The 21051-nt window shown below is 34.5% G+C and overlaps 2 protein-coding genes across 2 annotated transcripts; both read right to left on the bottom strand.

Moving 5' to 3' along the window:
* Positions 1-3570: 3570 nt before the first annotated feature.
* LOC133329081 (G-protein coupled receptor Mth2-like) lies at positions 3571-8085 on the bottom strand. The gene is made up of 8 exons (XM_061537579.1): positions 7924-8085; positions 4984-5146; positions 4725-4913; positions 4423-4659; positions 4212-4350; positions 4016-4151; positions 3714-3775; positions 3571-3640 (listed from the first exon to the last, which is right to left on the bottom strand). Exons 1-8 carry the CDS (start codon positions 8083-8085, stop codon positions 3571-3573), a joined length of 1158 nt encoding a protein of 385 aa, XP_061393563.1.
* Positions 8086-9575: 1490 nt separating this feature from the next.
* On the bottom strand, positions 9576-10558 carry LOC133329075 (uncharacterized). The gene is made up of 2 exons (XM_061537574.1): positions 10462-10558; positions 9576-10376 (listed from the first exon to the last, which is right to left on the bottom strand). Exons 1-2 carry the CDS (start codon positions 10462-10464, stop codon positions 9576-9578), a joined length of 804 nt encoding a protein of 267 aa, XP_061393558.1. The 5' UTR covers positions 10465-10558.
* Positions 10559-21051: the final 10493 nt, after the last annotated feature.

Genomic DNA, 21051 nt, shown 5'->3' with positions numbered 1-21051 from the left:
ATGACCATCCGTCTGGTGCGCACGATAACTCTAGAAGCGAGTAATCGATTTCAAACAAACTTTGCAAATCGTTATATTTCTTCCAAACTTTGTTCAAGTAACATAAGGTACCTCCTCCACAAAATGGTCAAAATTGTGCAAAAAAGTATAAAAGTATATAATACCATGCGAACGGACTATCAGATTTGAACCAAACCTTGCACCACCAGATCTAGTCTGAAGATATGACCCCACTCATTCTGGTACCTCCCCACACAACTGGCCAAAAAGAAAGGTTAGGTTGAAAAGAGTGGTGGATAATACCACCACATACCCAACACGAGAAAGACATACACATAAGCCAATTGAGGCCTGTTGTGCGCTCTGGTAATCCGCAGGAAGTTAGAATTAGTGAAAGTTTAGATTAAAAACATTTTGGGTTTAATCCCCCTATGTATCTAAGAATTCCGTGTTTTTTGAAAACTAATTCAGTCTTCTCCATTAAGATTTTTGTGATATTTTCTGTCCCCTCATTTTCCCAAAGGGTCTTGTGGATCTCATTCGCCCATTTCCTCATTTCTTCAAGCCTATATCAGATTTTGATATAGACCTCATATCTCTTTCAGATATGTAGTTTCGATAAAGTTCCCCATAAAATATTTCGCCGGAATTCATGTGCATTTAATTTGTGTTAATTTTTGTTCAAATTTAGATATAGCTCCCAATCAGTTGGTCTATATAGAAATGCTAAGATTATCCCTTTCACATTCTAAAGTTGGTATAGAGTATCATGCAATCGATCCTTTCCATCATCATTTCAGAACTATATTTTTTGAACTATATATTTTTCTTTAAGACTTCATCTTAATGCATATTCAAATTTAATATAATTTATATAATTTCAATATGTATTTTCTTTGAATCTACCAACAGCCACTTATGTACAGTTATTTCAATAGTTGTTAATATATTTTGTCACCAAATCCAATGTCAGCATATCTCTTTACAATCAGCAAACAATGTGCATTGGTTCGTTCGTTCAACCAACAAATGACCAGCATAAAATTTCAAAATAATTCCCAAAACAAAATTCTTCTACCCTCAAATCATAACAAGCATTTCAATCCACCCACCAACAGAATTTCATGTTCTTGTTGTTGCTGCTGTGTTTTTGGTCCAACATTTATCGCTTTTTGTGTGCTAAACGAATCAATTGTTTATAATACAACAACTACGACAACAAAAATGTACTCACTTAAAACGAATAAACAAATTTAGTGGCTATTGTTGTTGGATTTAAATGATATTTTTTGTTTTTTTTTTTTCTTTATTGGCAAGCAACAGCAACAAATAGTTTCAATTTGTTGTTTTTGTTTTTTTTTTCAGAATACTCTATTGCGGATAATTGTTTAACACTAAACACTGGCAAATCAAATGAAAACAATAGCAACAGCATCATCAGCATCACCATTCCAATACACAAATCATTTGCAACGACAACGAGGCACAGCATCAATCCAAACAAAATGGGTTTGATGAGTCTTGTTGGAGAGGCCAATAATCTCTCCCCATCCATCAGCGAAGGTCCATTATACTCTTTGATTTGTTTTTCTGTTGACTCTGCCATATTCTTGTCTTGTTGTGGCGAGTGAGTGTGTGTGTATGTGCTTGCATATTTACAACGGATGTTGTTTATTTAGTTCAGCAGATTGTTTGTGGAATGAGCTTTGCAAAGTATTGTAAGTACTGTTTGTTGGTTTGTTTTTCAGTGGTTATTGTGTGTGAGAGACCGTTATGTTCTCTTAGTACATTATCGCTACCACCCACTCTACCCATACTATGTTCCGTTTTACTTATGGGGAAACAGTTTGATTGTGTTCTCTTTGGATGCAGAGAGTATTTAAATTACTTATGGGGGAAGAGTAAGTACATGTGTTTGTATGCGTCAGATAAAATTGGTTGAATTTTTGTATGGGTAAATTATGTTTTTCTCTTTCATTGAATAACAAGTGGTACATGGGGGAGAGAGCAATTTAATCTATCTGCATTTGTCGTTGGTATGAAAATGTTAAAGAGACTCACGTATGTACGTGTGTATGAAGAGAAGAATATTAAATCTGTTTTAATTGCTTTATTGATATTGTTAAGCTGAGATTCTTGAAAATGTATGCGAAACGAATGGTTTTAGTGGAATGTTTGAAATAAATTGTTAACAACATTGGAGAAATTTAAAATTCCAATAATGGTTCGACGACTTCCTAAATTCCGGGGTATGCCATGGTAACATTTTAGTAGTAAGATTTGACATCAAATGAGAACAAAATTAGAACCCATTCGGTTGAAAATCGGGAGCAAACTCCCCAAAAAATAATTTTTGAGAGCGACAGTTGTATGGAGGCTATTCGCGATTTTAGCGGCATAAAATGTATCCCGACATGCTAGCTTCACCAAATTTGGGGTGTAGAATACTAATGTTAGAAAAGGTGATTTATGAAAAAATGGGCGGGCCATGCCCCCAGCATGTTGGGTATTTTGACGATGCTGGATTCGTTTTTCAACCGAATTGGCTGTAATTTGGTATTATGGGTTCTCATTGTATAAAAAATCTCCATACCAAAAATGATCAATATTGGACTATTTTTTCGGGTAGCCCCCATATAACGGTATACCCCATTTTTCGGAATTTTTGGGATTTTGTGAATTTTTTTTAAACAAATTGTCTGTCTTTGTGTATTTAAGGCTTTACTTGGGTAGCAAATCTTCCAACTAGAAGCTATCGATAGTGGTCAACGTTTTAAAGTAGTCCCCATATAACGGAACCTCCGAAATTCCGATATTAAGAGGCGGTTGGGCAAGTTTTATTATGGATTCTCTTTTCTTGAAATGACTGCTGTCACAAATATGGACAGGGAAGCCTGTAGTTACGGATCTTGCCACTGATCTCCATTAGCTCTCTTCATTTTTTTGTTACAAATATTCTCCCCAAATAGTATTTTTAATATCTTTACAAATAAAAACGTTTTATACTCTACTGTCACTTCCAACGCCTAGGCTTATTTAGGTAACCAGCAAAACTTCTTCAGTGTGAATACCACCGTATTTTTTACACCAATTGTTCGACGATAACATCATCTGCCACGACACTCGCCCTGAATGCAGATGCGTACACACACACACACTTTTTTATTATTTCAAATTAATTGCTTGGAGATAATATTCTACATCTGTTTTGTTATCATAATCTGTGGCATAAGCAAGACAGTTGGGCGCCATTTGAATCACCTAATGGTTTTATTTATTTTTTAACTTAATTTAAATTTTTTTAATTATAAGTAAAAAATTACAAAAAAAAGTTCCTAAAATAAACAAATCCACGCCTTTTGTTATCATAATCTGTGGCATAAGCTAGACGATTGGGCGCCATTTAAATCAACTAATGGTTTTATTTTTGATTTTCAACTTAATTTTATTTTTAATTTAATTATAAGTAAATAATTACAAAAACATTTTCTTAAAATCAGTCATAAATCACAATACAGTCATATTACCCGCAATGTAAATATTTTTTTGAGATCCTTTTTTGATGATGATTTAATTTGTTGTCATCATAGATTCGATTTCGACCGAATTACTGTAGGGTCCATTATGATTGAATTTCAATCTGAAATAGAAAACACACTATACATTTTATTTTGTTTAAATAAATTAAAAAAAATTGCTAGTTGTCAGCTTACTTGTTCCTTATGGTAGCCAGAATGTTTTTTCGGCAGACAAAGAGGTAGAAAATTGTAATTCCCTAGAAAAAAAGAAAAAAACAAAAGTAAGAAAATTTCTTAATATAAATAAGATGCGCACACATGTAAACACAAAAAGATTGGAATGTGATTTTGTAGTAAAAAGGAAGTTCAAAATTTTATACAGAGAGTCCACCTCATAAAAACACAGAGTGACTCGAAACTGTTTTCTATTGAAAGTCGTCCTGGTCGCCGGATGAATATATTTTTCTATACAAAATTGTTCACCGTCCGTAACTTACCTGTGTGGCATTCAGAATATCGGGTATACAATACAATGGTATATCTTCGGATATAAGCTGTTTCAAAAAATACGAAATAATTTCAAATGACCATGTGGCACACATCAACACAAATAGGCGAAAATTCAAATAAAATCTAAAAAATAAATTTGAATTTATTTGGAATGTGAAACATTTGCAACTGATCCCGGCTTACGTGTTTCTTTCGTCGCAGCGCTGTGAATTTCTTTTAGACATGTGCATATATCGCAATATTTTACAATAGAGTACAATACTAAATGTAACAGCTAGCAGACAGGGTCCATACAAATAAATCAGAGCTGACCAGCGACTAGCTGCAAAAACAAGAAGAAAAAATAAATCCTAAATAATCTGATTTTCAATTGTGTTGGTCAATTTATACCGACTTTCTATGCTGCAATGATCAGCATTAATACCAGGTGTTAAATCCTCGGATATTTTACTGGTTTGGGCCACATAGGTCAGTCCTGTCATTGTTAGGGGAACCAATAAGCCCACAATGACATATTTTAAAAATACAAATGATGTCCCAGCAAGCATAGAAGTAACTTTCGACCAAATGTCAAAGCATATAATGCAGTTCCAAACTAAATAACTTATTACACAAAAATAGTTAATATAACCTAAAAAATTAAATTTGGGAAAGTGAAAATATTTTTTTTATTATTTTTTTTCCGATACCACCTACCGACTACTACACACTCCAATGCCGGCAAGGTTTCATTTGAGTTGACTTTTAAAAATCCCAACACCGAATATGAAATGGAGAGGGCACCCAAATAGGGTATCATACATTTGTCAAGGTTGCTCTTGGCTTTCAGGATACAGCTGTGGCTGAAAATCGTCAACAAAAAAAATGGCACCGAGACGAGCATACCTGTAATAAAGAAATGCATTGAATTTCTTAAAACACAAAAATGAAGAAGAAGGAGGTGAAAACCACTTACCGCAACCCGTTATTACGTCATTCCAGTTCACGGGTGGATCATAACAAATATGCGGTTCAACATAAAACAAATATCTGCCAGAATCAAAATCCTCTACATAAGTTATATCAAAACAAAAGTCCATGTAATTTAGATATGTACCATTGTACCAAAGTGTACCATTCTAAAAGAATAAAAAAACAACAAAAACAAATACAAGAGTATAAATATAGTACTAAATTTCAAATTAAAAAAATTATTTAAAAAATCCACGTCTAATGGCCTAATAGTGTTTCGAAAAAATTATTTAAAAAATCCACATCTAATGGCCCAGTAGTGGTTCGTACAAATGGCCTAATACCAAACATTTCTTCAATGTTTATTTAAAATTTAAACATCATTCTTATCTTAAAACATATATCTTGTTTTCTAATTTATCTTCTATTTTTCATTCCAGGTCGTTGTGAATTATATATACTCGGATTCCCGTATGACGACAATCGAAATCGATCTACAAATATGTTGGAAATATGACAGGCCCGCCTATAACGATCATTCTGTTCTCTCAATCATAAAATTTTTTTCTTTGGCAAAGTCCACAAAAATACCAAGAGCCCAGAATTAAATAGAAAATATCCCGCCAAAAAAGGATAGAAAAAAATGCATCTGGCAATACCGTAATAAAAAATTTCAAAAATTGTAGCATACTTTCAGGCGCTTAATTTTTTCGCGGGTAGGGTGATTCCGAACCAACATCTTGGAAGAGAGTTGCCAGATCAAAATATTTCCAAAAATTTTGGTAGAGAGTTGCCAGATCGAAATTTTAGGCATGGTGTTGCTATATTAAAATATTTTATTTTTTGGAGGGTAACTTGCTATTTTATTTGCAAAATTAAATATTAAAAAGCTAAGAAAGACCTTGGTGATTATATTAAAAATCCAGAAGGTCCGAAGTCACCTTGGGTAAAATTTTAGAGTTATGACAAGATGAGTTATAACGTTGTTTGCAGCTATGGCAGGTTATTCTTAAGATTATATGCCTTCAATAAAATTGAATAAATTGATGATTAGGAAAAACTGTCGGATCTCTTGGTCGTATATATTAAACATAAAATGATATCATAATGCCAACGACATTAATAGAATTTATTTGCGGGAGAGAGAAACGGATCCTTACATTACACTCAGATTTTTTCCAGATTTGTCTTCGGCAAACCATATTTTAAAAATACAGTTCAAGTGATCATTTTAAACATAACTTTTTACCAAATTGTTTTCTTATAATATTTTATATCTTTGAAAATACGAATAAATTTCAAAATAGCTGGACTTCTCAGTTCAAAAGTTATGGTAGAAAAACTTAGACTTCAATATTTCATTTTCACCATTTCAATTAATGCATCAATAGATGGCGCTGCTGTTGTCAAATCGTCAGATCGTTGGGGAAAATTGCAATAACTTTCAAATGAGCCAAGATATTTCGAAAAATCGAAAGCTTAAAGGATCATCTATTCCTATATCGCATTCGTTTGTCAAAAAATGAACTCCTAACAGAATTTTGTATTACAATACCTCAAGTAGTTCAAAAGTTATAGCACAAAAACTTAGCATTAAAGTTTTCATTTTCGCCATTTCAATCTAATGTATCAATAGATAGCGCTGAGGTAGCACAATTGTCTGATCGTTAGGGAAAAGTCCAATAAATTTCAAATGAGCTAAGACATTTCGAAAAATCGAAAGCTTAAATGATCTTCTTCCTATATCGTAAGAATTTTGTAGCACTATTAACCTACTCATAATAGGGATTTAAAATTTATTTTACCGCACAGCGGATCAGCGAGCTTTAAGCTGCACATAAGGTTCTATATTAACATAGTGATTGCAATCTTACAAACACCTAGATTTTCTCTAACGACATGACGATTTGGCGACCGCAGCGCCACCTATTGGTGCAGTAGATTGAAATGGCGAAAATTAAAACTTCAAGATTTTGGTTTTTGTGTCACATCTTTGGAATTACTTGAGATAATTGGTGTCATACGAAATGTGTGAGAATCAGCTATTTCGAAGATAGATGGCGTCGCAGTCGCGAAATTTACAGGTTGTTTGGAAAAACAAGGTTTTGCCAAAATTGTAATAACTTTAAAACGAGATGAGCTATTTCGAAAAATCAAACGAATATATCTAACTTCAATAGAAATTGAGTTCAGAGGTAGTTGTGTAGGTTATCATATGGTTGGCCCCGTATAGTTGGCTCCTCTCACTAGTTTTATACATTTTTTTATCTCACAGCAAACATTCTCAATATCGGTTCTCTTTTTTGTATAGACACATATAACAGTAACCAAATTATTCGGTATAGATTGAGAATTTTAGACATATTTTTCAATCGTCACGCGACATGTTGGAGTACCTAGCACAGCCTGAGCGTCTGTAGTTTGGTATTTCATGCAAGCCACGATCTATATTCTATATTTTCAATATCCACCTCATGGTTTAGGCTATAAAAAGATCCGGCCGATCATAATGACGGTTTTACTTGTTTTGTCATCATATTTGTATTTTCGATCTTCAAATATTTTTAGAGATTTCATGATAATTTGTACCTCCATTCTGTGGTTTTATAATCATTTCTTTGAATAAAATATGACTATTATTATGATTTTATGATTCGAACTATTTTTCCAACATCCCAAATTAAAGTTCCGCAAAACCGGCGAACTAAGGACAACATGTTGAGTTACTCATTTTTTTAATCACGCGACCTTATTTAATTTATTTAAATTGCAATTATTATACGTTGATGTGTAAGATAACTATATATAAAAATATTTAAAAATGTACCACACATTTTATTTTTAACATCGCGAGCAATATATCATTTCTTCAGTTATTAATGGTACTTAGTATTCATATATTAAAATGAAAAAAAAACGCACACACACACACACACACTTTTACCTCGAAATAAGTCCACTCATCTACTTCTTCTCCTTCTTCATTTTCATAGGGCAGCAATGGATACTTATTCGGACACTTCGTTATATTAATGTGATAAAAATCATCGATTAAATGCATATCCCGAATGCTGCCATCGTCTGAGGATACAAATATTTGAAACATTTCTTGATTTTCATCCGTTTTGGGCAGCCGTTTGTAATCGTCCAAAATGTTCGACGAACAGATTGGTAAGCAATGCACTGCATTACAAATACATGCACGATGTTCGATGCTGTTAGACGACAATTTGTCAGCATTGTTATCCGTTAATTTCGATTTTGTATAATTCACAACCAAATCATTTGGAATTTGAATATCACGAAAAAAATATGGACCATTTTCAATAGGTGTCACCACCACTTCTGTATAATTAAAGCGACATCGCGAACTGTAATTTTTACAAATAATCGCATTTATCCGAATAAGTAGAAAAATCGTGAGAACGCACAGATTATATTGAATCATTTTTTTGACCCAATTTTTTTCCGTTATTCTGCTATCTTTTTTATTGCGATTCCAGCGATTGTAATGTAAAGTCAATACTGAATATTAAAATGATATTTTGTAAGAAGCAACACAGCCAACAACTAGCCAGGTCCGTTTTATTCATATGTTTTGGGTTATAATTAGCAGAGAGAGAGAGAGTGTGTCTACTTACTTGGTTGGCTAACCACAAGCAATGCACAGTGGGTTGGTGTTCTTCAATTTGTGAGTAATATAGCACAGTGGTGTAACATTTCGGATAGGCAAAAATTTTAAAAATAAAGATGATATTATATTGCCAATATAGCCCTTTATGTATATATTTAGAGTCCTTTTAAGGCAAGGATCGCTGAAAATTTGAACAAGACAGTGAAAACCTACGAATGTCAATTATACCTTTCATAAGACACCTCTTCATTTGAATATCAGCAATATGAAAAAAGTTACAGCAAAAAGAAATTAGGTATGCCATTTTTATAAGCCTGTCGTCAGCGCCATCTATGGGCATGATTCAAATAATTCGTGCATCTATTAATGCAGTAGATTGAAATGGCGAAAATGAAACAATAGTTTTTGTGCTCCCACATCCGAGTACATACATCAATTTAAAGATGGGCAAATCTTCTTCGTTATGTCATTTTCTCCGGCCTTTCGAAGTAAATATATACGCCATAGAATGTCAATTTCGCCATTTCTCACACAAAAGTTTGGATCCATTTCGCGGTGTCACCAGCTCTTAGGGCCACACAAAGCTATAACACCCAGGCAACATAGTTGTGTAGGGCCCATATATTCGACTTTAATGGTACCATTTTATTCGATATTTTGGGAGTATTGCCGAATTGCCTCCAAATTGTTTTTTTTTCAGAATCCCATGGAGTTTAAAATATTTCCCTTTGAAAATTCTGAAGGCGGATGGACTTTACTCCGAACCCTCCGTTTTTATTGCCAAACCAAAAATAAAATTCACATTCCTCTTTTTTTGTGGAAGATTTTAACATTCCGTTGCCTTTTTTATTGCACGAATTTTTTTCGATTATTTTGACTAACTAAACTAGATTTTCGGAGAATATTCATAGATATCACAAGCCAGTCGAGTCCATTTCGGGGTCATTTAATCATTCTGCTCTTTAATGGCGATGACGGTATTTAAGCTTACGCACGGTCTTATAACGATAACCATCCTCAGCCAATTCAGCTGTTTTGGCTTCGGCAGCCATATCAGCAACGGGCATTTCTTCAGCGGGGGGCAAATAAGCAGCCGAAGTATTGTCAGCATTTTCAGCTTCAGCTTCACGACGGTGACGGCGAACCTTGAAACGTTTTACGGTCTTGTAACGGTAGCCATCATCACCCAAAATAGTTTTTAGATCGGGAGCCAATTCAACTTCGACGGGGGGCAAATATTCATTGGATGGTTGTTGGATTTCGGCAACATCACGACGATGGCGATGACGCAACTTCAATTTACGCACGGTCTTGTAGCGGTAACCATCATCGGCAACCTTGGTTTCGGCTTCCTCACCAACTGGGGGCAGGTATTCTTCGCTGGGAGCATTTACAGGTGGCAAATATTCCTGGGAAACATCACGACGATGACGGGAGCGCAATTTCAAGGTGCGTACAGTCTTGTAGCGGTAGCCATCATCAGCCACTTTGGTCTCGGCAACGGGTGGCAAATATTCTTCACTGGGTTCGTTTACGGGTGGCAAATATTCCTGCGAAACATCGCGGCGATGGCGGGCACGATATTTCAATTTGCGAATGGTCTTATAACGATAACCATCTTCGGCTAATTTGGCGGCATCGGCTTCCTCGGCGGGTGGTAAATATTCCTGGGAGGGTTCTTCGACGGCAGCATCAATGGCATTCGATTGAGCTGAGACCAGAGCAGCGGCAAGGCCCAAAGCCAACAAGGTTATGTATAATTTCTATGGGACAAAAATGAAATTGAGGTATTTTTTATTTTAATTTTAAATCCTTTATGTCTGTATTTTATGTGCCAGGATAACTTACCATTTTTGCAGAAGTTTTGAAATTTTATTTAACAAAATCAAATTGGAAACAATTTCTATTTTGTTTACACTTCTGTTGGCTAATAGGCCAATGATGCTTTATTCCATTCGGCCAAGAGTATTTATAGTCGAAAACTTTGTTTTGCGGGGTCGACACAAGTGTGTGATGGTTATGGTGATGACGATGATGACCATAATAGAAGTGTGTGTGTTTGGGTGTGTGTTTTTTCAATAATCTCCGCTCAGCTCGGCTCCATTCCTCTTCAACTCTCATTCTATTTTTTGGTTATAATACGACTACGAATTACGACCATAAGTGGGTTACCAAACACTTAATAACAATTCTGAAGTACTTTAATAACCACTACCAACAACAACAACGATATCATCATCAAAATAGTTCCATAACATGTTAGCCACAATTCTAAAATAAACAAAAAACAGCAACAACAAAAACTACGATTTTTAAGGAGGAAACGATAGAACCCTTACTTACCATCATCATCATGTTCTTCTTCTTCTTCGTCATCATCATGGAGCTGTGCTTTTTTGGCAACATTTGTTGTATTCATGTATGTGTGTGGCTTAGTCAATTGTATTTGATGTTGTTGCTGTTATCTATTTTGACTCCAATTTAAATAAAAAAGCCGAAGTGGTGGCCACTTCAAACAAAATTTTGCTACAATTTCAAATTGAAACAAGTTGTGGTTGCCCATTTTTTATTTCGTTTTATTTTTATTAAAATGTAATTATTTCGATTAAATACATTTATTTTTAGGTTTTGGATAAGTGTGTAGACTTGTCAATTGCGTAGATGTGTTAAAAATACAATTGTTGATTTTTTTTATTTTTTAAACATAAATTTTTGAATGTTGTTATTAGTCGTACAAATCATTACAAATGGATCTGCAGTATATGTGACTAACAATTGCTAATATTCTATATAAAGATATTAATTTTATTCCCGCACATTATATTAAAATGTCATTGCGGGTAAATCCAAATAAAGCGATTCTTATGGGAAATTTCGATTGTAAGACTAACTATTGACTTTGTCACCAGTCACCAACCATACCTAGATATTCAACACGTCTCAAAAATACCAAATTACAGACACTCAGATGACTGGTAATGTCAAATACCTAGGATCATGAAAATACATAAACTGCCGCCGCATCGATTGGAAATTAAAAAACAAGTCCAAATTTTTGATGAAGATCGGTCAATGATAAGCGGGTCGAATGGAGAACTTAGCCGCTCGATAGGTCTGACGATGTCCATGTCCGAGAATATATGGTATAGCTCATGGTTCATTCGACGGCGTTATTCACCGTCGACACAGATGGACCCATAGATCTTCTGGAGCATCTTTCTCTCAAACATGAGTTGCATAATCTGCTTGTGCAATTACACATGCTTCAGCTCCACCCATGTTTGGTGTACAGAGTTCCATTTCTGTTCACATTTTGCATCTCGTATGACCTTTCCCAGCAGGATGTTAAACAGGTCACACGACAAACAGTCACCTTGTCCTCATTCGGTATTGAAGGGCTCCGAGTAGTCCTTTCCAATTTTAACTGTTGACCTTGTGTCAGCTAAATTTATCCTGCATAGCCGTATTAATTTTGCAGGAATGCCAAAAGCAGGCTGGCTTTAAACACCTCTGAATGGATAGGGCTCTGGTGGATAGGGCTTTGTCAGGCCTGAAGCTGCACAGCACACTGCGATGTGAAGAAGACTTATTCCTCATAGTTAGTCTTGTCTCCTTTTTATGCATGGGACACGGGATGCTGAGTTTCCAATCGTTGGCATGCATTCCTCTTGTCTTGTCTCCTTTTTATGCACGGGACACGGGATGCTGAATTTCCAGTCGTTGGGCATGTATTCCTCCAGCCAAATTGTATTAATCAACTGCTACATGCTCCTTTCCAGCATCTCACCACCAGTCTAGAATAGTTCGGCTAGTGATCCATAGGTACCTGCTGCTTTATTATTCTTCAGCCGATTGATTGTTATTTTGACCTCATCTTGGCTAGGTGCTATACACTCTATACCGTCATCTCTTATTGGTTCTGGGGTATCTTCTTCATCGCCACTATTTGATACCAGAAGCTTTTCAGAATGCTCCTTCCAAATCCTCAACACGCTATTTGTATCTGCCACCAGGTTTCCTTCTCTACCTGCACCAATGCCTTCGGTTTGGTATTTTACTCGTTGGTAAATTTTCCGGACTCCATTCTGACTCCTTGCATTAAAATATCCTGGCAGAATTTTCTTGCCTTATGTCTATGAAATCTTTCTCAAGGATCTTCTGGTTATAAAAGACCTTCTTAAAAATGTTCTGTCAATTGGATTGGATTATGGTGGATTTCTCCAATCGTTTTTCCCCAATGGTTTTATTGAAGACTTCTTAATTCGACACTATCTGGGTCTTATTTGCAGATCAAAAATCTCATCCATGTGCTTTTGTCGTATATTCCTTATCACTCCTTTGACTTACGAAGACCCCATCCCTTGGAAAGGCCATTTCGTCCTAAAAATAACCTCTGAAGTAGCAGCTTATAAGAACTCTGGGACCCCTTATTTTCGTAACATTTTATTTATTGTCTTTTTCGTCTTTTACAACCGAATGATTACCCTGAAGACTAACTCCTCTCAATGTTTATTTTCAAAAAAAAAAAACAAACATGTATCTATGCAAGGACTTTGCAACTCATGGGACCCCCTATCCTAATAGAAAAACTTACCTCCAAAGTGTTTTATAACAATCCTTTATAAAGGCGTACAACACAACAATCAGCATCACCGCTTTAATTATTTATGCCAGGTGGTGTATTGGTTAGTGATTTGTGATTTTCCTATTATTAACACTTCGTTAAACTTCTGCGTGACGTCGTCATCCCTTTTTTTATTCATATCCAAAAAACCGTCAAACCGACAACCAAGGCTTGCACTGAATAAATTCTCCTTTCAGGAACGTACATACGTAGTAAAATTGCCAACACATATTATGTGTGAGAGTGTGTGTGGATATATGGATAAAATGTTATTTTTGTTCTACCACAAATCACCCCCACATATTCCTCTGGTGATGATGTGACTGAAGTGAACGGTTACTAATTCTGTGGAGCCCTAAGTGATTTTACTTCTCTATTTCATAGAGAAGCTACAATATAAAAAATCTAATGACAACATATCGAAAACGTCATAAAATTCGACCGGATCGAAATTTGTATACCCTCCACCTTGGGTAAGACAATCACAATGGGTCGTGACCTTTATATTTAGGCCATATCATGATAATTTTTTGTCCAAAGATTTCTTTATCTTCAATGAAATATCACAAAGAAGAATGTGTAGAGTATACATTTGTCAAAAATCGACAAGGCCCACTCACTACTGAATTTTCCCGAAGAGCTGATACTTATAACAAAAATACCCTAAAAAGAACCCTGTCTACGACAGCCACTTAAAATGTTTGTCTACCTTTTGAAGGCCCCTTCAAGAGTCGTATATCGATGAAATATCTGTGATCTTTTGATCTGCTCTAGGAGGCTCCTATATAACGTCACCTCCCAAATTTCGGTATTTCAGGAGATTTGGGTTTGTTCTCTCGTATAATTTGCCAAAAATTTTTTATTTTGGTTTCTCATGGGGTAGAAAACCTTGCTTACAAAAATTATCAATATTGGCCCTTAGTGTCAGATTAGCCCTCATATTCTTATGTGATACGCCACTCTCTCCTTCGCTTCAAAAGTTACCTTCATTTGCCCATCCTGCGCCCCCATTAACATGCATCGGTGCCAGCAAATTTGCAGAAAATGAATGAATGGCGGCATCCAATGGGATTTCAGGCTTATTTGAGAAAAGATTGGCCATAAATGCTCAATGGATGGCAACGAAATGACTTTTGGGTATAGCTGCTAATAGCAATGGCAAATACACACAGCTACCCCCACCCCCATTTCTGACACACACACACATACCCAGAATCAGATCCACTTTTTTAATTACGCATACCCCACATATATATGTATGTACACACATATTTAAGCAAATATTCTCATGAATCCGTTTTGCTGATATTCTCAATTTCCATCCGATTGGGAAAACAACTTGTGTGACAATAACTTATAAAAATCGTGCAACAATAACAACAACAAAAACACACATATACATTATGGCAACAAAAAAAATTTTGTTCATAGCAATGACAAAAGTTTTACTGGCAAAAGGAGAGACCAATCATCATAACTTTAGCAGATGAAAAATCTGGCCCAGCTAAGGTTTATGGTGATTACGGCGGTTGGGTGTCCTTGTTATTATTCTTACTGCCGTTGTGTTGCTGTTGTTGTTTTGTCGACAATATTTGCTGAGTTTATTTGTTGGCAATTGCCATGGCATGTCAGGCAATTGGGAGTTCACATAGCAAAAATAAAATCGACAAGAACGTTTACTGTAACAACAACAACGATAACAACCAGTGTTGCATCCAACCAACCGACCAACCTATCGTCGACAGTCATCATTAATCTGTAAACATTTTTGCAGATTATTAATTATGAATTAGTGTACGAGTATTTTTGCAACATACACAGTTTCCAATCAATTAAATTATTAAGTTGCTTGCACTCACAGACGCACATCTACACACACACTCTCTCAATGGCACACACATGCATGCATACATTTAATCAGCACTGAGGCATTCAGGCAGAGCAAAGCAGACAGACATACAACCATACATGCACTCAACGGCAAGTATCCTTGTATACCACTCCATTTATGTATGCATTTTGAGTGTGTGTGTGTGTGTTCATAGCAGTAATACATGTTTCACCTGTATGCAATTGTGTGTGTGTGTGTGCCAAGTACTTATACCTATCGATATTATCATCAAAATTGATTTGCTGCTTGAATCCTTTTGTTCAATGGATAATGATGATGTTGTTGTTGCTGCTGTTGCTACTATTTCCAAACATTAGTGTTTTTAACATAATTAAAAAGTTTTCCCCCAGATTCGAATTTATGTCGAATGTTTGTTTTCATTTTTGGAACATGGGAAATATTAAAGGTAACTATTAAACGGTTAGAAGATAAATTCTTAATGGTAATGGAGAAATTGTATCCTATTGGGGATACATTATTCAGGTCAGTGGATAAAAAGTGATGAATTGAAGAAGGTTTTGAAGGATTATATTTGATTTTAATTATGGAATTGTATTTAAATTAAATAAGAAAATTATTCACCTTGGAAATTAAATTAATTCACCACCTTGGCCAATATAAAGCAGTAAATAAAAAAAATATTGAACTTACAAAGGTGCGAAAAGGGCGAGGTCTGCCACTGATTTTTTTTTTTTGTAAGAGCTGATAGGCCTATCAATAATCCTTTAAGGATCTTCTGCCTATTGAAAACCTTTATAATGCTTTTCAACCTATAGAAGATTCCTTTAGAAGTCTTATATGTATAAAATATCTCAGTTTTTATTTACAGAACACCTCTATTATGTACCAAAGGGCCTTCTGTCCATGGGAGACCTACCTAAAAGACTTCTGTCTACAGAAGATCATTTTGTCTATCGACTGCCATTTTTCTGTCAACAGATAATTTCTGCAAGTCTTGTGTCAATAGAAACGCCCATTGAGATATATTCTGTCTTTCGTAAACACCTTCAAGAGCCTTCTGTCTATGGAAGACCCTTAAATTAGTATTTTATAGTTAGAAGGTCAAAAGAAGACCTTCCCAAACGTATTCTCCCTTCGAAAACCCCTTAGAATGGTCCCTTCAAGATCTTCTTATGTCTATAAAATACCTCTCTCAGTGTTTTTTATTTATAGAAAAGCCATACTATACACCTGCCAAGTGTCGTCCGTCCATAGGAGACTCCTTTAAAGTTCTTCCGTCAACAAAAGACCCTTTCCAGATTATTTTGTCCATAGGTAGAAGATCCTCAATATGTACCTCTTCCAGTGTCTTCTGTTCATATGACAGCCCTTTTGTAGGTCCTCTGTCTATATTGTAACCTTCCAGTTTTTTTTTTTTTTTTGTCTAAAGAAAATCATTTCTTGTTTCAATAGAAGATTTCTTCAAGGGTCTTTGGTTAATCGAAAACCACTTTAGATATATTCTTTCATTTGGAGACACCTTCATGAGCCTTTCGAGAATATTCTGTCTATATACGATAAGTTCTAATCTTTCAATAGCAGGCCTTTCCAAGTGTATTCTCTCCTCCCCATAAAATGGTATCCTACCTATATAAAGAATCGTCAAGAATCGTATGTCTATAAAATACCTTTCTTGATATTTTTTGTTCATAGAAGTCCCTAATATACACCTGCCAAGTATCGTATATCCATAGTTCTTCAACGAACCTTTTCAAGTTTATTTTGTTTATAGAAGACCATTTCATCTGCCAAGAAAAAATCTATTCAAGGGTCTTCTGTCAATAGAAAACACCTTGAGATATATTCTGTCATTCGAAGACACCTTCAAGAATCAGTCGAAAATACATTCATCAAGTCTTCTATCTATATAAGACCAGTTCGATAGTCGTATGTGTAGGAAATACATTTTAAAGTCTTCAGCATGAAGAAGGTCATTTCCGAGTGTCTTCTGCATGAATAAGTTTCTTTCCGAGGTCTGCTGTCTAAAGCAGAACCTTCCAATGTGCATATGAAAAAGTAAGACAATGTTGGGCGCCATTCCCATTTCTATGTGTTTTTTCGGTCATTTACTTCAGCGTACTAACTAAAAAATCCGAAAACATAATGAAATTAGTATCAACGCATTGCTATACACCCCTTTACTCACAATTCCCTCATTCGCTGAGAAAAATTCCTGTGTCCCACGTTGGGCGCCATTTCCGTTTGTATGTGCTTCTCGTGCTTATTCACTTTAGCAAACCGGGTTCCGACAAATGTTCATATTCAAATTAGACGATGGGCCCAATTTTGGGCGCCATTCCTATTTCTAAATGTTTCCCGGCCATTTACCAGCGTCTGATAAAAGTACATATAAATATTGGACTGGTCGAACTGAAGGGCGTTTGTTCCTGTTAGCCACAAATCAAATTAAAAAATAAAGAAAATCCATAACGATTTACTTTATTTAGTTGTAACAGATTGAATTACTTTTTTTTCTATATTGTATAAATCTAACTAAAATAATATCAATTGCATTTCGCATGCAATAAGCCCCCCTTTCCTCATATCATGATATCAAATTTACCTCCCTCTCTCTCACACTCTCCCTTTTAATTTAATTTTCTCTACTGTTAACTTTAATTAATGTAAAAATACAAAAAATAACAAAAACAACAACAAATACATACATTTCAAATTACATCGTTTTCATTTTAATGTTCAATGTCCCCCATTCCACACAATTGTTGATAACAGCCTAAAAGTATGCTTTGAAAAATACATTGCACAGTAAACTATAGGCCTGTGAAACAGAGAAAAAACAACAATGCAACCAAACTACCACAGAGTTGGAAGTTTGTTATTGTTTAATTAAATGCAATTTTAAACCACGCTGCTGCTTCTTCTTCTCCTCCTCCTCCCACTCCAATTCGCTGTCTATGGTTGTTTGTATTTCACCGAAATAAAATACAAAATAATAATAATATTATATTATTTCATTGTAGCCTTTTTGATTGAGGTTGCCTGGCTGTTTTGTTGTTGTTTTTTCGCTTTGTTTTTGTAAATGATGTTTGGTATGATTGGTTTATTTTTAATTTATTTTTATTTTTGTATGTTATGGGATTGTTTTAAAATATATCAAAGCCTGTAATGTTATTTGAATTTTTAAGCAGAAACAAAAGAGAGAGAAGAAGGATTTTGTTATTATTGGTTTGTTACTAATGTTGTTGTTTTTTTTTTTTTTTTTGCAAATTAGCAAAACTATTAAAATGTGGTTGCCAACCTATGCTTAGAAATTTTAACAATCAGCTGTGGTTAAATTGGTATTGGTAAGGTGGTTTTCGCTAATGAAGGCTGTTTTAATTAATTGTAATGAAATATAATAAAAAATATATTAAAATCTTATGTTTTAAAAAATTCCAAATGCTTTGTATCACATAAGTCCTACCTAGGCTATTTTAATATTTATATTTCTTTGGAGGGCCCACGTTGGGCGCCACTCCCATTTGTATGTATTTCTCGGTCATTTACTTCAGCACACCAACTATTTATTTTTTTGGGAGGCCCCACGTTGGGCACCACTCCCATTTGTATGTATTTCTCGGCCATTTATTTCAGCATACCAACTAAAAATCTAAGAGATGTTATAGGGTCTTTCATCTGTATATATAATAATTGGAACATATGTACGATGTGCCGCATGTTGGGCGCCATTCCCATTTCAATGTATTTCTCGGCCATTTATTTCAGCATACCAACTAAAAATTTAAAAGATGTATAGGATCTGATAAATGTACATACATATAAATATTGGAAAATGTGTCCCATGAATGAACTTTTAGGTTGATCACTTTAGTTTCTCAGTTATATAGTTTCATAGTGAAAAAGAACGATTTTTAGAAATTATGTGGTGTAAACCTTTTTGTATTCAATAACTTAAAAAAAATATTACCAATTATTTTTTTCACCCATATCATCGAATATCTACTTATTTATTTACACTCAATTTACAATTTTGTCGGCATTATCATCCATATATCATCGATTATACGTACCTAGGATATTTTAACATAATTGTAAATACGAATTATACATACCTACAAACATTTGTTTGTATGTCGGTGTGTACATTACCCTTTGGAGCGATTTTGTTTGTAGCTACTACCGCCATCATCATTTTGTCACTGAGCATTTGTGTTAACGTTTGCATATTTTTCCAGCAATTGTCTGGCCATTCAGGCGGAAATGAGATTTTAAACGATTCCCTATTGTGGATGGGATACCTATAATATATATCTACATATTTTTGTTAAGTATGTAAGAATATGGCGAAATTTTTTTGGACAGCCAAATTCATTTCATTTCCATGTGATTATTGAAAATTTTTAAAGGCCCAATGAGGGAGATGGAGATTGAGATGGGACCAAAACCATAATATAAAAATGAAACGGAAGCAAGCATTTTCGTCATTGAGTTAGCTATAACGAGTTAATCGGTATATGGAACCATAATACAATTTATTTATACAGTGGAACCACTTAAAAATGAATGTATTATATTAAAATAAACTTAGAGATTTTTGGGTTATTATTTTGGTTTTATTGGTTACTTTATTATCTACATACTACATCGAGTGCCCAGGAAGCATAGGTTCCACTGTCCACATTTTCGATCCCTATATTTACCAATGCTTTCAATGTAATGAGATATATTAACATAACACCAGCTTAAATGGCTGATACCCTATTGACTGTTACTCCAAGCCATGACTCATAAGAGTATGAGAATATCTAACCGGGATAAAAGGGTGGAAAAGACAGGACATTTATGCTTGTAAAGGAATATATCAACAACTTATGGTCATCGTCATAATCATTGTCGTTCTTCTGTCAATCACTCAACAAAACATATATCAGCATAATATCAATTCAATTTCGTATACAAACAAATTGTACATACAATGTACACAGGATATCCAAAAAGCAAGTGCCCTGGATTACACACTGCAAACTGTACACATACACACACACTTGTAATAATATTCCAGTACATATCATGTCAACTTCTTAGATTTACATTTAAGTAGTACTTTGTGGATGACTATATGTTATGTTCCTTGAATTTGTCAAAGGTAAAAATGCTAAATTGAATAAGAATTAAAAATATGCCATTCCCATTTGAATAGTATTCTCGGTGGTTCGCTTTAGCGTACAATATAAAAATCTCAAAGGTAAAATGAGTTTTGACAAATGTACATACATATATACAAATTAGACGATCTGTTACGTTGGGCGCCATTATATTTTGTTTATAACATCTAAGAGATGTTATAGAGTCTGATATATGTACATATAAATATTGGAAAACGTGTCCCACGTTGGGCGCCATTTCATTTGTATGGGCTTCTAGGTTGATCACTTTCGTTTCTCGGCCAGATATCTCAAAAGTTTCATAAATGTGCAAGGAAAATGAATATATTGTACACATTACTGTTTATAGTACTTAATTTTGCAGAATACCACGTTGGGCGCCATTTCAGTTATGTTAGTTTCTCGATTTTCCGTTATTACAGGCGTAGATTTTTTAAATAATATTTTTTCAAATCAGATTTTTTTTATAATATTTTTTCAAATCACCAAAAGGCGTAGATTTTTTAAAGGAATATTTTTTCAAAGCACCAAAAGGCGTAGATTTTTTAAAGGAATATTTTTTCAAAGCACCAAATGGCGTAGATTTTTTAAAGAAGTATTTTTTTATAAAAGAAATATTTATTAGTTATTGTAAAAAAATGTTGACCATGTTTGCTCATGTTGGGCGCCATCCATTAAAAAAAACATAATATATTAATTTAAAAATTATAATTTTAATATAAAAATCACTTTAATCAAATACTCAGGTGGGACAAAAATGTATTCAAATATGTAAAATGTATTCAAATAGGTAAACA

This window comes from Musca vetustissima, unplaced genomic scaffold (genome assembly GCF_032173495.1).
Source record: "Musca vetustissima isolate MV318-11 ecotype Yass unplaced genomic scaffold, APGP_CSIRO_Mvet_v1 utg24653, whole genome shotgun sequence".
Taxonomy (NCBI): Eukaryota; Metazoa; Arthropoda; class Insecta; order Diptera; family Muscidae; genus Musca; species Musca vetustissima.
This window is presented reverse-complemented; position numbering and strand designations above follow the sequence as displayed.

Excerpts from the sequence above, each read along its gene's own strand:
- LOC133329081 (XM_061537579.1), bottom strand. The coding sequence starts at position 8,085 with ATGTTTCAAATATTTGTATCCTCAGACGATGGCAGCATTCGGGATATG. Across the intron at positions 4,660-4,724 it reads ATTGGAGTGTGTAGTAGTCG|GTTATATTAACTATTTTTGT; the intron begins GTAGGTGGTATC and ends TTAATTTTTTAG. Across the intron at positions 3,641-3,713 it reads CTGGCTACCATAAGGAACAA|ATTGAAATTCAATCATAATG; the intron begins GTAAGCTGACAA and ends TTTCTATTTCAG.